The sequence below is a fragment of the Aquila chrysaetos genome, chromosome 1 (assembly GCF_900496995.4).
Source record: "Aquila chrysaetos chrysaetos chromosome 1, bAquChr1.4, whole genome shotgun sequence".
Lineage (NCBI taxonomy): Eukaryota > Metazoa > Chordata > Aves > Accipitriformes > Accipitridae > Aquila > Aquila chrysaetos.
Genome location: NC_044004.1, coordinates 13,102,122 through 13,119,619, shown reverse-complemented (window position 1 = coordinate 13,119,619; position 17,498 = coordinate 13,102,122). Strand labels below are relative to the sequence as shown.

General features: G+C 39.3%; 1 protein-coding gene across 4 annotated transcripts in view; it reads left to right on the top strand.

Annotated features, from left to right (window-relative positions):
- Nucleotides 1–17,498, top strand: part of MAN2B2 (mannosidase alpha class 2B member 2) — a 43,316-nt gene that overhangs the window by 2,060 nt on the left and 23,758 nt on the right. For 2 of the 4 annotated variants that reach the window (XM_030032494.1, XM_030032401.2), the window contains exons 1-7: nucleotides 977–1,268; nucleotides 4,745–4,891; nucleotides 8,576–8,681; nucleotides 11,116–11,288; nucleotides 12,544–12,659; nucleotides 13,643–13,820; nucleotides 15,737–15,935. In XM_030032494.1, coding sequence (XP_029888354.1) covers nucleotides 1,140–1,268; nucleotides 4,745–4,891; nucleotides 8,576–8,681; nucleotides 11,116–11,288; nucleotides 12,544–12,659; nucleotides 13,643–13,820; nucleotides 15,737–15,935 — 1,048 coding nt within the window. In that variant the 5' untranslated portion in view covers nucleotides 977–1,139. Of the gene's footprint in view, nucleotides 1–976; nucleotides 1,269–1,339; nucleotides 1,953–4,744; nucleotides 4,892–8,575; nucleotides 8,682–11,115; nucleotides 11,289–12,543; nucleotides 12,660–13,642; nucleotides 13,821–15,736; nucleotides 15,936–17,498 lie in introns of those variants that run through there. The other 2 variants (XM_041122141.1, XM_030032585.2) reach the window with 2 other exon arrangements.

Sequence of the window (17,498 nt, the reverse complement as noted above, 5' to 3'; positions counted from 1 at the left end):
TTAATTTGCACCCAAGTGCCAGCCACAATTTTATGAGTGTAAGTCTGTAGGTGGACACTCTTGAGCTATTTGCGATTGTTTCCTTCAGAGAGATGACTGGTTTAACTAGGTTTGGAAACTAGTAATGCTAAATCCACAGACAAACTTGAAGCTGGGAGCAGGTACCACCTTCATCTGATGTGCTTTACTTTTGAGCTAAGAGTTTTGTATGGTATTTTTTGTCATTTCAGGATTGTGAGGTTGTTAAAAGCATGTAATTTACTCAAACTAGAACTTAAGCAAGGTAGTCATGTTACACTACTGTGTATTTTAAAAAGTCAAGGTTTAAAAAAAACAGTTTAATCTGTTTTGGCTTGTAATATCACACTGGTATGTTGGGCAGAAACTGGTGCAACTGCAGACTAAACTTCTGAGGTGAGCGGCCTACATTACCCTATAACATTTTTTAATTATGTGCTGGATTTTTTTTCATTTTCACTAGGACTTTATGCAGATACAAGAGTATATACCTTTTCAGTTCTCAGCAGAGGGTCCACCTCTTGCTAGCAGCGATAAAGCAAGGGGTAAAACCAATTTAAATGGGATCAGAAGGTCAACCACATAAAATTTAATCTTGCTACAACTTCAAAACTTCAAGGGTGCAGACAATAATCCGCAATGAACTATTATACCCTGAAATAAAGGACTTGCGTTCAATTCAAAAGAATTTCCTCAAAAAAAAAAAAACCAAACCCATAAGGATTTGCAGTTGTCCAAGGTGCAGAACTCAACATCTCTCCGAGCAGTCTAGTTTTATAAGACCAGCCCCAGAGTTATCAACAAGAGCCAGCGGGACCACCCGGGGGCCGTGCTGTTAGCCGGCTCTTGCACCCTGCTGGCGGCATCTCGAGTCCCTGCAGAGCACCTCGGGGCTAACGCAGCGTCACGCCCTCGTGCCTCAGAATCCTCGCGTTTAGAGGAAAACCGCTGCAGCTTTTCTGTTGGTTTGGGGTTTTTTTAACCAAGCAGCTCTGCTCGATCGAGCGAGCCTGACGCCTCGGCCCGCCGAAGGCGGCGCGGCGGCCCCTGCTTCCCCGCCCCGGGAGGCGGTGCCGGGGCGGCGGGACGCGGAAGTGCGGCGGGGACACCGCGGAGCCGCCATGCCACCCCCGCTCCTCCTGCTCCTCTTCTTCTTCAGCCTCCTCCCGCCGGCCGACGGCCGCGGGGAGCTGCGGGCCTTCGTGGTCGCCCACAGCCACATGGACGTCGGCTGGGTTTACACGGTGCAGGTGGGGCCCCCTGCGCAGCGAGGCCGGCCGGGCTGGGCAGCGGCGCGGCCGCCTGTCCCCCCGCTGCCGGGGTAGGGGTGGGCTTGTCGGCTTGGTGGGGCTGAGCCCCTCCGCTGCCCGAGCTCAGCTCAGCTCCCTGTGCGCCTGCGAGCTTGCAGAACTACCCGGAGTCGTGTAACGCTGGCTGCGGGGGGTCTGCCTGCTCCTGTCCTAACACCTGCCCGCCTGCAGAGAAACGCGTAAATCCTTGTAAGGTGGCAGCTCCGGCCCCGAGTCTGTCTGACCTGGAGTGTGCTCCATCGCCTGGTATTTCGGGATCCCGACGCTCCTTTGGAGAGGGCGTGGTTAGCTTGGGAGCTGCGCCCATGAATTTGGGGTTTGCGGGTGCCTGTGTTCTGCAGGATGCTCCTGACGGGTTTTTGTTTGGTTGGGTTTTGGGTTTTTTTAATGGAGAATCTTCAGTCTCTTTGATGGTGTGCTTTGATTATGTGGCACCTTTTCTTGGTCTTTTTGTTCATCTTGTTACGAAGCCAGACCCCAGGAAAACTTTTTGTGATGTCTTTGAGAGGAGAGCAGGATCCCAGGTCCTCGATGGCTGGGGTGGGCTTGGAGCCTAGTGCCACGGAAACGTAGTAGCAAAGCAATTTTTGCTAAATACGTGAGATGCAGAGCAAAATAAATCAGGTGCGGCATTAATACCTTTTATATTTGTTAGTCAAAATCCTGAATCCTTCAATCTTTCTTCGTTAGTATGAATTTCTTTCATGTATGTGAAAGGTGCTGCGGATACTTCGCTCGCTACAGTGAAATGGCATCAGATGTTTAAAAGTAACTAATAAAAAAGAGCTAATGGCTCACCACAGAATCTCTGCTGCGCATGTATTTTGTCTTCCTTTTTTAGGAAAGATTAATGAATTTCTTCTTTAATACTTCAAACTCTTACTCAGAAATTGCATAAGAGAACACAAAACTAATTTTTATTTTGGGTCAGTTAGTAGTCAAAGATCTTCTCCGAGAGAAATGAAACACGTGATTTCTTTTTTTAATTTTTTTTTTTTTTTTTTTTTCTGAGAAGATGCAATTGATTGAAGCCTTGGCTCCTCTGCTGTTAAATCACATGCATCAGCAAATCCTGTAGTCAAAAAACACAGAGGTTACCTGTGGATCATTTCAAATGCTTCTGTAGTAAAGTGAAACCTGAAGGTAACTCTCTGTGGAATACTAATATCATTCCAACCTATTTTACATTTTTGGTTTGCTTAGTTACTAGGTTTCACTCATGACTGACAACATACTATTTTTTCAGTGTTTCATTTCTCCATTTATAATGTGAAAAATCAGCATTTTATTTATGCCAGTACCATATTTTACATGAGATGTGGCATCTCACTGACATATCTTACCATAGGTGTGAAAGACACCTCACCGTTATTTAGAATGCAAAACAATTTTTACATTATGATAGAAGTTTAAAATCTATACTTAAATAAGTAAAATCTTACCTGCTTATTTATACTGAGTCACTGCTTTTTGTTTCAGAGTATCTCATTAGCTAGTAGAGGATATGAATTGGAAAGAAAATTCTTATTGTTGCTTGCAAGTATCCTGGTTTGCGGGAACAATTGTTTTCAATTCCCGTCCAGACGACTGGGGTTTCTAAACTTTGTAGGATTGGGTAATATCTTACTGCTTAGTTCCAGTGTAGTTTGAGTCAGAATAAAGACTGTCTTGCCTTTATCTCCAAAATACCTCAAGAAAATATTTTCAGTGAGTTACCACACAGAATATTTTAGTATTGTATTAAATTTGAAAAGTCCTTGTGCAGCTCTTAAAATCTAGTGTACTCCATTTAATAGTTAAGAACTAAAATTGAGCCTAATGTTGTTGTAATCATTGTGCATACACTTGGATTTTAGGATGTATTGTTTGTAGCCAATTGCCAGTGAAAAATGAAAATTCCTCAGCAATCATTTGAGTGTGTCGCTGAGTATTAGTAAAACTTAAAAGCTATTCCCTTAGTTAAAATTTTACATTGTATTAAGCATCTAGTCATAATCTTGATTTTAAAAAACCCTTAAGAACTGATCAAGAAATCATTGAAAGAGTAATTATTTAGATAAGCACTACAGTGTTTTAAGCCGTTCTTCCTGCACTCAAATGTTTTCCCTTTTCTAAGGACACTTTAGCATTTTTACAAAGTTAGCTGGATTTCAATTGTGGAAAGCAAGAGTTTAGGAAAGGTTCATTTCTGATTTGTACCACATCATCCCCTTCTTATTTAAAAATATGATTTTTCGTATAGGAAAGGCCTAAATTAAAATTATGCATTCATATTTTACATATCATGCCCATTAGTTTTTAGGTGGTTGAGAGATCTATACGTTAGTCACTTTAAGATGTACATATGTATCGTGGTGTGCGTTCTTAAGCAAGTACCAGTAGTTTAACTAGAAAAAGTGTTATGGTTAGTGTTAAAGTACCTGTGCTATAATATGCAGATAACTTTGTTACGAGAAAACACAGACATTGCAGGAGATTCTAGGATCTCTGCAGTTGCCTTTAGACATTGTACATCACTTTGAAATTAAGTAAAGAGTGGAAGACTGGATCTGGTCAGCGGTTGTTCTGGCAAGGGTCAGTGTACATGGAGTACCTTAATGTGCACAACTTCAAAATTAACGTGATGTTGTTCATTTGATATCATAGGATAGGATATAACCATGTGATAGGATATTTGATGGATACAGCTGTCACGTTTGCATTTTGAAAAAATCCATAGGCCTCATTCTGGAATACAAGTTGCTTTAGGAATGACATAGGATAGATGCACAGATTCCATATGATTCTACGTCAACAGTCAAACTCATTCTAATAGTCCTTTGCCAGTTTGCTTTTACTTTATCCTAAAACATCAAGCAGAATTGAGTTATTTTTCATGACTAAAACTTCTAGGGCCATAGTAGTTTAATTTACTTTATATGTATCACTGTACTATACCAGCAACGCACACCTGCAGCATGGAGTCATACTCGCTCTAAAGAAACAATTCTGGTAATTCAGGCCATCAGAAGAAGAGCAGAAATGGAAGAATAAAGTGTGCATGTGGGTTTATCAACTATGTTGGTGCCAAGTCTTATCCTCTATGGCACTGTTGATTTAAGGTAAGCACTGAGGGACAGGGTGAGCTGTTCCCAGTACATCAAAAAGAAAGCTTGTATTGGTGTCTGCAGATCTTGGGGGAAACTACACCATGATCTAGTCAGGTCCCCAGTCAGAGGATGTATTTCGGAGCAGAAGGGCCCGCAGGCTGTATGTAATCAAAGAGAACTCGGTCTTTCTGAATGTACAAAGGAAGTGTGCAACAAATGTGAGGGTTTTGATCTCTCTCTTCTCAAGCCCAATGAGTATTCAAAACAGCCCCTTTAATATAGGCAAAACAGTTTCTTTTCTACACTTTTTTTTTTTTTTTTTTGCAGGAAAGTATGCATGCTTATGCAGCAAATGTCTACACAACTGTTGTAGAAGAGCTAATGAAAGGAAAGCAGCACAAATTTATTGCCGTGGAGCAGGAATTCTTTCGACTCTGGTGGGATGCAGTAGCCACAGGTACACAGAAGCAGCAGGTAAGTTGTACTAGAGCCATACTTACTGCTAAACAAAGAATCCACGCTCTTTTCCAGGGACAAGGAGGGGCAAAGTACTTCACCATTTGCTTTTTACCCAGGTCTTGTGTAAGCTGTCTCTGAATCTGGTACTTCTTATGAAAGGACCTTAACTCTAAAGGCAGTTGGCAGAGGTTAAAACCCCAGCTATAGATTAGAGTGGTAGGAGGTAGTAACCTTTGCACTGAAGACTCTTTACACTTCACAGTTCTTGTTTCATCGGTGACTTTCTTATTTGGGGGCATGCTAGTATAAGATGTGGGCAATTCTGAAAAAGGCTGCACCAATATCTGTTCAACATCTGAAGCTCATAAACTGCTGCCTAACACTGCTGACAAGAAGGAACGTTTTTTCTTTGTGGTTAAGTACTGCTCAAAAGCCTGCCATGTGTAAACAAGGATAATGCAGCAAAGAGGGGACTGTAGATTCAACAGCAATAACTGTTTCTTGGGACTGTTTATTTATAAGCTGTGATCCCTTTCAGTCTTTAGAGCTTTAATTTGAGGATTTTTTTTTTTTTCGTAGTAAAGGCATTGTGAAGTTTTATTTGTCATTTCTTCTTTCCTCTGGCATGAAACAAACATGCTGAAATCAAAGACTGGGCTGATAGCCTGGTCATGTGTTACATTGCAGTGCAAGATGTTTAAGTTTTGGACACTAAAACCAGAGGATATACAGGTGCAGCTTCTCATAGGTGCTCACTCAGAACTCCATGGTCTGTTTTGTTACCAGGGTCCAGCCAACAGCGGCATATTACTTGCAGTACTTTACATTTCAGTTTGTTTAAAGTGCTAGATGTTTAAAGCATCATGGAAGAAAGACACCTCTTGTCTGTCTTTTTTAACCTAGTCCTTCATTAAGTTCTGAATTTTCTGTAATATGTAGTGTTTAAATAATAGCTTACAACCTGTGTGCAGCTGACCTTTGTATGAGAGGTTTTGCTGTGTATAGGTGGTTCAGTTTTTGTGGGGGCACTGCCCATACTTGCCTGTTGCAGGACAATTTTCTTGTCTGTTTTTAATTAGAAAACTGTACTGTAACTCTGGGGTGGGGGAATTAAAAAAAAAAAAAAGCATAGGAACTACTTTGTGCAGGTACAGAAGAATACTCTAACTTTCTAAGGTAAGTCGATCTTATTTCAAGTACATTATGCTGCTGTAACCCAAATATAAAGGCCCGTGTTTCTAATATCTATTCTAGCTATGATGTGGAATCCAGAAGAGTAAATGTGTATCACATTTGACCTCAGTAGTACAAAACTAGTACATATGATTCAGCCTATTTAATTTCCTAGCCTAGTTACTGATAATTGTTGCTTTTATGGATTTTTAGTCAGTTCTCTAGTTACTTTATAGCTGCTTCTCTGAAAACTAAAATGATTAAAAACAAATTCCTCTTAAATCTGTGTGTCAAACATTTAATCTTTAATATTTAAGAGCTATGATGCTTGCTGATAAGTGGCATGTTTTTAACATTAGCAAGTTGTAAATATTGGGCCTTGAAATTAGGTCACTGGTTACTGTCCTGCTTTTTCCACTCGAACTCTAGCAAAAATGATTTTCTGTAGTACAGGCTCCCTGGTTTTAATTTTGCCAATTTTTTTTCTTAATTTAGTATTTTACTTGGAATACAGGATTTAATTCTAGTTTCTTTTGGAATGTCTGCTTTGGATTAGAGTGGTAGTATTAAAAACTAGTAAAAGGTATAGTCTGGGTACTGAAACTGATTTTTACAATTCAGTTGAGAGAATATATAGGAGTGAAATGTATTGCAGCAGCATTCAGCCAGATATGAACCTCTTAGTTCTCAGTGCGTGTTATTTCCATGGTATTTTCTTGTGTGAACTGTTCCTATTGCCTTACCCTAGCCTGATGTCTGGGTGTTTTAACTAGGGGGAAAAAAGATGTGTAGCCACTTCTATCTTGTTTGTAGGGGTGAGTTGACGTAAGGATAGTAGTAGTTGTTCCAAGGACCACAGTTATGTTCTACTACCGTAGCAGCCTGCTGCTTGTAGTACTGCTGTGTCTGTTTCCTCAGTTCCTCCTTCCTTTTGCCCAGTTCTGGTCAGCAAAAGTGCTTGTCATTAGACATACTGTTTTCTTTTTTTTTTTCCCTAGGATCAGATATTATTTAAATTACTTGAATTATTTTTCTTGTGTTTTCAGCCTCTCAGTGGTTCCACAAAACTTATATTAAAAAAAGGTTTCCATAGCCCAAAGAGGGTATCTTTTTTTGGACATCCATCCAAATGGGGAATAATAGCCACAGATGCTTTTCATGTAGGTCAGGACCAGTTCTGTGCTGACACCAGATATCAGTTATCTGGTCTCCCAGCATGCTAATCAGTCACCACAGTCATCTGGAACTAATTTATGAATGCTGAGCCCTGAAGCATTTTCACAACATTGTGAACGAGAGAAATGATTATAATCAAAATTGACAATCTGGCATCGTATCTGAGCAGACACAGGGGCATTCACTGAAGGTTCCTGGGGAAATAAGCATAATAGCTCTGGAATTGGCATCCTACATGACAGATTACAAAAAAAAAAAAAAAAAAAAAAAAAAAGGGGGTGGAGATTAAAATACATATTTATCTAAACTTTCTTTGTCGGAAGTTTGAGGTATATTTGAAGTTCTAGGTAGTGAAGTAACTGTAATAAAAACAGAAGACTCCCTAACACTTCTAGAAAAGGGACACAGACTATTACTCCCTCCCTCCAAACGCTGCCCCCCCGCCATCCAGCACTTTTGCTGGAAATTGTACTTGTCAGCATATTTGTTGTTTCTAGTGGCTGAAATTAAAACAAAACAAAACACAAAAAAAACCCCAGAGAAACCTTGAACAGTTGAACAGATCGTAATATATCAACAGTTTTTAAACCAGGAAAAAGAGACCAGAAATGAAGGTTAGCAATGGGTTTATCAGGCAGGCAAACCTGCTACATGTGGAATAACTATTTCTTAATAAAGCATTCTGTCTCTCACAAGTTGAGCAACCTGTCCAAGCTCTGAAGGCAAGGAAGATGCATACAGAGTAGAAGGGATGTGTTTGTGGCCACGGTGTGATGGCACACTCTGTTTCCCTCCTAGATCCCACAGGTCTCAGTCTCCAAACTGTCACAGAGGTAGTAGACTAAAGGAAACCCTGGGAGCCTGGCCATTGCTGCTTGCATGGGGTTGCATGTTGCTCCCAAGACAAATGCAGCCTTTGGGAGAAGCACTAGTATCTTCTGTTTTAATCCTCCAGCTCTAGCTGTCTTGAGGCAGGATCCTAGGCTTCTGCCAACATAGTGTATGGGGACAAGTCTGGTGTTTAGATAGTATAAAGGCACAGTAACAGCCCTACTGAGAAACACCAGAAGGTCAGGGTCTACCTGACAGTGCATCCTTTGTGCCTGCTACCTGGTTTCAGTGTAAGCTGGGTAAATCAATGCACTGTGCAGCACTTTAATAAGCTTCCTCCCCCCCCCCTTCTCCTTTTGATAGCACTGAGTACAGACAGCCTTTTATCCCATTTTTGTCCTGGATGCCTTCTTGACAAGTGTGTTTAGGTAATGTGCTGTGATCTGAAATGAATTTGCAGCCTTTCTGAATAAGACTGAAATAATGTTTATGTTCTGTGTCTTAATTTCAATATCATAGGTCCATCAGTTGCTTCAGGAGGGACGATTGGAATTTGTCATTGGAGGACAAGTGATGCATGATGAAGCTGTGACACTAATTGATGATCAAATTTTACAGTTGACGGGTATGCGTATTTGCATTTAACTTCTATTTTTTGTTGTTGTGACCTTGGGAGTTTTGTTTTTCATTTCTCCACCCCAAGATTGCTATTATTTTCTTACTCTTGAAGAACTGATCAAAGCATCACTTATTTTTTACTTGCTGGTGGGTTATCTGTATAAAAATCTTTGCTTTAAAAAAAAAACAAACACAACGGTTCTGCAGTAAGCAGAAGGGTTACTGAAAGCTGGCTTGCAGTTTAATCAATGTCAGTTACAAACTCCTTTGGAGCAGAGGCCTTTTGTGTGTGTGTGTTTGAGAGCTTAAGCTCCCGGGAAGATAGTTGTGGTGAAATTGATGGTATGAAACGCTCTGGAAGAAAATATCTGGTAGCAATTCAGAGTGTGGCAAGGTTGTATCGTTTAGGCAAAGTCTTCTGCAGAACGTGGGCCATAGAATGTCACCAAGGTCGCTGAACTTAGTTGAAAGGCTTGCTTGATGAAGCAGCCCCCGTTTGTAGTCATGATCAGCAGCCGCTGTTAGAAATAGGTGCATATTTCCAAGAGTTGCACTATTTCCCATTTTAATCTTCTAGCTTCTGCTTCCAGCCGTTTGTATGTTACACCTCTCCATCTGATGGTTTAAAGAGTCTTTTAGTATTTATGTTTATCTCCATCCGGTTATTGAAAAAAGAAACAGGATAAATCGTGCCACCACTGTGCTATAGATGCCTGTAATATGCCATGAGGGAGTAGCATGTTTTTTGGGTTTGGGAGGGGATGTGTTAGCACCAGCTGTTTGTCATGGCTGATATAAACCCTGCCCATTTGAGAACTACACTCTGGGCAGCTTTCTACATGGGAGAGTAAAGGGTCAGAAAACATTTTTATCATTTGCTGAATCTGACTGCGCAGGACCACTGGCCTTGTTCCTTGCTTGTCAGTGTTTATCACGAGCACAGGGACAGCAGCTGCTTTTGCATCTCAGTGAGTTACCACATCACACTCTGGCCAAGAGGAGGAGAGGGGCTGAACATTTTTTTTGGTTTATTTTTTCCCCTCACCCAATTCCTGTGTTTAAAAGTTGTTATATGGGCTTAGTACACCGAACCCATGACTTTTCCAAAGAAAATACTAATACTGACTGAAGAGTCGTTTTGGTAAATGCAAATACAGCTTTTTCTTTCATTGGAGTTAGCTGCAAAAAAACATTATTTCTAATTTAATATTTCATTCTGTGTATAAACATAATTTTTCTTACAAAGAAAATTCAAGTTTGGTAATTTATTCAGCAGGAACAAAAATATTAATATATTTTAAAATCCCCATTTATTTTTCCTGAAAGCACTCTGCTCAGTTTAAGTATGAGTACATACAAACAAAAAAACGTATCCTCGCACTGTGTGTGGAGTTCATCTTGAGGAGACAAAGCCAGTGGTGACATTTGGGGTCTACATTTCATGTCTTCTCCTGTCTGTCTAGCCAGCTGTGTTTTGGAAGAGCCTAGCAAACTCTGCCTAAAATGTACTTCAGTCAAAAGAGTTAAAATAAACACATTGTGAATATTTTCACTAGAGAAGACATTAACCATGGGAAAGATGAAGTGAAAAGAGAATGCCTTGCAACCTCAGTCAATCAAACGTGATATTAAAATTTGGAATGGAGTTAGTCCAAAATGGAGAAGATATGATTGTATTTTCAAATAGTTCTGAGCACAATTCCAGAACTATGAAATTAAGATCTGCAAACTTTATTTCTTTGGGGTTTTTTTTTGATTATGAGAATCCTAGTGCGATATACTGGAGCTCTGAATAAAATCTACTGCTTAGCTGATTGGCTTACTTTAATTTAAATGGTTTGTCTGAATTTATTCTATTGTCTGGTCTTTCTGGTTTGGGAGTTTCTTTTTTTTGAAACTCATTTCAATACAAAATTAATAACATTGGTTGTAAATAACATCTTGTATCAAGATTGCTATTAACCTTTAGCTTTTTTCTTTTTTTATGATTGAGGATCATATTCATCTTAGTTTTGATTACTGGATGGCTTCCCTATCCCTTTGTCATTGATATGAGACTGAAATTTTCTGAGAATGGGTGGTATGATTTGAGCAAACACAAACTAAACCCCAGCTTGTTGTTTTCCTACAGACTCCAACCTGGCTGTTAGCCTTAACCTAATCTGTATCTAAGTACTTTTTCCCAGGCCTGCCTCTAATCGTAATTCCTTTTTGTTATTCTTCTTTTATAATGTTAATAAGTTATATTTGGCATAGCAAAATACATATTGTCAGTGTGAAACTTTCTGCTGTGAATCATTAAATTCCTGAAACTTTAAATGCTTTGGAAAACAGCACAAAGAGCTATCCTTTAAGTGCTTATCTGCAATACTATATGCCTATTGAATTTATAAAATGAACTTGTAAAAGTGTTCCTAACATAAACAAATTTTGCTTTGCAGAAGGCCATGGATTTTTGTATGAAACTTTTGGGATCAGGCCTCAGTTTTCTTGGCACATTGATCCTTTTGGAGCTTCAGCTACAACACCAACTCTTTATTCTCTGGCTGGTTTTAATGCTCATCTTATTTCTCGGATTGATTATGATCTGAAGGCTGACATGCAGACAAACAAGGTAAAAATACCCTTAGGAATGGAACTCATTGCCAGCCTCTACTTAACAGTAATCTAAACCATGACATTAAGATAAGCATCTCTCTGATCTGTGTAGGAAAATGTACGTATTTCTTCTCTAAAAGTGACATGCTGATTGCATGTGGTCATGGTGAAATACATTGAATCGTAATCATGCAATATGGTCACGTAATGTCTTCATGAGTTCTGGCCAAGGATAATGTATAGTCTAACCTGGAGAAGACACAAAACACGGGCAGTTAGGCAAGGCGTAAGCTGACATTGAATTAGGAGTGTTGGAACTGGAAGCATCTAGAATGGGTTTCAGCTTCTCCTGAGAAAATCTTAGATATGTTGGGTTTTATGGAGACTGTTTTAAAGTGTAGTGTGTATGTTTGGGCACGATGGTTGTCATGCTCGGAACACTTATTTGTGCGTGTAAAAGTGATAATACTAGGTCAGTTAGGGTGGCAGCTAATCATTTTTTTGCTGAGTTCAGTTTTTGTTTCATGTTCTGCTTTCTCTCACACAGTGTCCCATACAAAGTAAATGTTTTTCTTTTCACATCACAGTGTTGGATCCTGATCTGTTATCAGTTTTACACACTAAATTATGTGAAAATAAGGGGCTTTCTCTAGTATGAGGTGGGCATTAGGCAGTTTTTATGAATCCTGGGTGAAATTCAGGCATCTCTGAAAAAGAACAGAATTTCTCTTGAATTTGGTGAAGCTAGGACCTACCACCTTATGTTTGCAGTGAGTTGCGATACTTCCTTTCTAAAATGTTTTATGAGCTTTTGACAATCTTTTTCCATCTAATTTTTTTCCTGGCACTTGACAGTCTGGAGGCTTCCAAAACTGTAAAAATTCTGTTCCAGTTGATTAAACATTGATTCCCACTGACTATAGTGCAATCCAGACTACATCTGGGTCTTTCCTAGCTTAGAGGTGTTCAACATCCACTGAAACAAGTGAGGTGTAATTCCTGTGAAAAGCTAGGCTTACATCTGGATTTTAGCAGTATGCTGGCAGTGTGCTGCCTCCTCTACTTCTCCATCAATTCAAATAGAAAGAGGCAATACTATAACTAGTATGTGGCCTTGCTTGGGTTGCCATTGGCTGGTCTTAAGTAAAAGCACTTAAAATATTACAAGTGGTGGAAAGGAAGATGGGTACTCTGAAGTCTTAAGTTGTTAATGATGGTATTTCTGCACTTGTCATCAAGGGTAATGGTTTCTTACCTTTTTTGTTTTCCAGAAGCTTCAGTTTGTATGGCAGGGCTCTCCTTCCTTATCTGAAAGACAGGAGATCTTCACCCATGTTATGGATCAGTACAGCTACTGTACCCCATCGCAAATACCTTTTTCAAACAGGTCTGAAGATTTCCCAAATAGGCATAAATATTTATCACTTCTGAGAGTTCATGTTGTTGGAGTTTAAGCATTTTCTTTGACTGTTTCCTTTCAACAGTATTCTACTGCTTTCTTCTGACCTGCAGTAGGTCTAGGAGATGTCTAGACTCTGTAAATCTGAGTCGGGATTATTAAGCAACCCCAGCTACCCACCATAATACATGACGTTTGCTCAGTGCCTAACAATTGAATGCTCAAAAGTGACACTTACTACTGACAGGCATTAAAAATACTTCAAAATATTGATAAGACTTTAAAAATAATGTTTTCTAGCACCAGGAGGCTTGGAACACAGGTACTGCTTTCATCTACATATATATATCATGTCAGTCCTTATCAAAAAAATACAGAATAAAAATGTGAAAAAAATCAATTGCTATAAACAGAAAATGTCCAAAGCAGGACTGGGGTTTTGTTTCTCTGTCTGGAAAGTTAAGATTTAAAAACTCCAGGAAACTCAGTATGGACCTGGCTATTGCTAATTGATTTTCTATGTGACATTTTCAACATTATATTTGGCTGAGATTGTGTATAAACTAAAGCAACTAAAATTTTCCATTCACTTTGTGAAAAAAATCTGAGAACTTTTGAAAACTTTATTTTGCTTGCTGGCTTATCCAGTAAAATACCCTTTGTAAACAAAGTATACTTGGGGGAACATCCTTATTGTTACAGAGCTTGTTGTTTTGTCCTATGATTTCTTTATTCTGTGTGAGCAAGCAGCAGGGACTTGGAAAGTTGCACAGTGCAAAAAGAAAACTGGACAACCTTCCCCCTGCCTCCACCCCCAAATAAACACTGAAACCTAAATACTAGCAATGAATATAAACTGATTTTTTTTTGCTTCTTATTCCCTGTGTCTGCATTTTATCCCAGCACGTTTTGATGTGTTTTTCCCAGTTGAATAAATCCTGTTTAGCCTATTGCGTTCTCCTTCTACTTAGATCAGGATTTTATTGGAATGGAATTGCAGCTTTCCCAGATCCGCCAAAAGATGGTGTTTATCCAAACATGAGTCTCCCTGTTACAGATACTAACATCCATCTGTATGCAAAAACCATGGTGGCAAACATTAAGGAGAGAGCAGCCTGGTTCCGAACAAGTGATGTTTTATGGCCATGGGTAAGTGCATGATCAGCATTTGCTTTAGAAGTGGCAAGTACAGTATGGACAGTAGGTAGATGGTACTTTGCTACAGTATGTACTGCAAAAATGCAGATACTAACCACATGTCAGTAAAGTGTTTTTCTCATAAGTGGGGTCCAAATGTCTGAATGGTAATGATTTTTAAAAACTAGAACTTCCTTGTACAGTCTGGCAGCTGTCTACCAAGTCTTCCACCCTACTTAATATAGAAAGAAATGTGACAAAATTGTAAAGATAACCTCTTGTGAAACTATATATTGCAATTTTGCTTCCTTTTTTCTCTCCTTGTTTTGTCTATTTAAATGATCTTTTTACATAACTGCTTAGCACACCATAACTCTATATTAACAAAAATGATAGCATTACAAGGAAACGTGTTACACATTAGGTAGACAAGGTCTTTTTCTAACTGATGTGTAATCATTTTTTTATACAGTCTTTGTATTTTAGTTAGAAACATAAGCATATGCCAGCTTGGTCATCCACTTTTTTCAGCAATATGCTGTGTTGATTACATTCTACATGTACACGTAGCACTGATAATGCTCTCGCTATTTTTAAGTCCTTAGAAAAGAATAACTTTGCCTAAACTGAATGTACAGTCTGTATTTTAATTTTGATGGATGCTTTAGGTCTCATAATTACAATATTAAAGGATGATGTGTGTTTCTGAGGTGGCTATTTCACCACAATATCTGTTCTTGCAAAGAGCAAACATTTTCTGGTTGATGCAGCTTTAAGTCACTGATTTGTTTTTCTCCTGTGCTTGTGACACTGTTGCTTGTATTGATTTTTTTTTTTTTTTTCTTTTTTAGAGGTTGAGAGGAGAAGTGGGATATAATACTCTGTAGTAGTCCTATAGTAAAAGTTATGCTGGAATGGGGAGGAGGGAGTTTTGAATAGTACACATAAATTCCAAATGTCTAGATCCAAACCTGCAGTTTTCCAGTAATGTAAGAAAATTTCAGTCTCTGACTTCCTGATTTGTGTGCTTGTGATAATAAGCTTTAAACAAAGTAATAAAAGTTTGTTACTCATTCATAGTTCTATGTAAAGAGGTAGAGAGAAACAGATATACAGATACCTCTATAGCTAAGCTTGCTATTTTTTCATGAGTACAAATAGTTTGGAGTAATTGGATACGGGGGTTTTTTTTTCCCTTCAGTTAAAAAATCGGGAAATACACGCTTTCCCATTTAAGGTCAGACCTCACATCTAGACTATTGGCACTTTTGTGATGACTTATGTGGACAAACCAGTGTTCATTCATGAACTGAAGGACATAGTTGTGCAGGAGGAGGCACTGGACTGTGGGCAGTGTAAAAGTTCAAACCTGCTTCCCTAGAGGCCATAGCAGCAGATGTAGGAGGGGGCATGGAATTGTCTTAAGGGCCAGAACTGATCCTTGAGATGTTTTTTGGCCTGTGTGGTTGAACTAACTGTACAGTAATGTAAAGCGTTCCTGTGCAAAGTTTTGTTCGGACAGTGAGTGGATGTGATGACTACAGCAGGTTCTCCTGCATATCCTTGTTCTACAGTGCTAGAAAGAGCTTCCTTATTTTCTGCGGAGTGGGAGAAATGCAGTGTGAAAAGAAACAAAGGTCATCTTTCCAGGCATGCGTGCATGCATTTTCCAATTGCTACCATGAAATTTCATGCTCTTGCACAGTATGGTGTGTGTCAACACCCTTCTCCCTATCTGTAATGCTGGTTGGTTATCAGCTGATCTGTGTGAGTAACCTTACCCATTCTTGACATTTTATAACAAATAACTTTAATATGGGGAGTCAAGATCAAAAGAAATACCACTTTGACATAGACTAGTGTTAAAAAAGAGCCTTCTAAATTATGTGACCCAAAGTCATTTCACTGTTCTGTTTCTGGAATTTCAGGGCTGTGACAAACAGTTCTTTAATGCATCTGTTCAGTACTCCAACATGGACCTGTTGTTGGATTACATTAACAAGCATTCTGATGAGTTTGGAGTGACTGTCCAGTATGCTACTGTTAGTGATTACTTCCAAGCAATTTATAGCAGAAATCTTACATGGGAAATTCGGGACTCTCAAGACTTTCTTCCATATTCAACAGGTAATTAAGTTCACAACTGCATAATGTCTGCCTCAAATGTACGTATTTAAAATTTTAATAAAGGGAAATTGAGAAAATTGGAAATAAAGTAAGTGGAAAAACACCATCTCCTTATAACATTTATTTACACTACCAGGTGTCATCAAATAGACAAGCTGATCACAACTTAGTCGTATAGGAAAGATGGTAGGGCAGTGGTTGGCAATGGTTCTTCAGAACCATTGGAAGCAATGGGTGGAGGAAGAGACCCTGAAGCAAAGAGTATAGAAATAGGCAAACTTGGCAAGAAATCTAACTTGAGGTTTTTGTTTTGCTGTCTTTGAATAATACTAGAGTGCAAAGGAAGGCTAAGCACAAGGTATATTCATGTATGTACTGTCATCCACATTTTTTTAATAGCCTGAAGAAATGTATAGATACTGCACTGATCAGGTTCTGTTACAGTGAAAACAGTGAGCAATGAGATAAACCTGTAGGCCTAGGCCACCTGGCTGAAATTCAGTAAGATGTTTTAGTGGATGGATGAAGGAAAAAAAGACTGCAAAGTATGTAACACACTGTGAACGGGTTAGCAGACAGCAGTGATAGCAAAGGTGCCTCGCAGAGGTGTACCAACTCAGCTAACACGAGTGTCTCATGTGACATTGGAGGGGTCCTGTCTGAACTCTCTAAAGCTGACATCCTAGGACTCATTCTGTTTCTGATATAGATTTTGACAATTTCTTTCATGTTTGGACATTTAACTTGGAATTCATTCTTTTCTCTGCCTCCCACAGGTTAGCATGCACAAATAATCTGTAGTCTCCTAGGTATTCTGCAGTATTAGATGTGCATGTTACACCTCTCCTCCTCTTCCCCAAAAATGAGCTGTAGTAAGGACACAGTGCTCCAGGATCCAGGGAACTGAAAAAAAACCTGATAAACTGAAAGATAACTAGAAACAGATGGATGCATGGCCAAATAGAGCCATGTCCCATTGTTACTGTTAAAAAGAACTGGATTATGCATAGATAAGAGCAGAGATGGAAAATGCAACATGGGGTAATCTATGAATGTCTGAAGGAGAAGCGAGGCAGGTAACCAAGGGACCAAGGCAAGCTCTTAGGGTGCTTCTTTATTAGTACAGTGGAATAGGAGTGCTCAAAGTGAAACAGTTGGTACTGAGGATTTGATGTCCATACTCTACGTAATTCCAGGTACATTGGGTATAATCTGGTCATATGGACTGAATGCCCATTAATGCTTGTTACATACTATCAGGAATCCAGTGTGTGAGCTCCAAAATGAATCTTTGAGATAGGTAGGTAGGTAGGTAGATAGATAAAAGAAAGCATACTAGGTAAGGATGACTGGTAGATTCATTTCAAAAGCATGTTCCTGGTCCAAACAAAACATTAATGTCAATGAGCCCTGTAAGAGTCGGTCAGAAAATCAGCATTGTCTCAACATTGTCATCAGGAACATGAACAGTACGTTACCTGACAACGGCCTGTTTGGAGCGCAGCGGCCAATCCCAAGAACAGAATGTGCGGTACAAGGCTCCTGGAAGGTACCTGGCTAGAA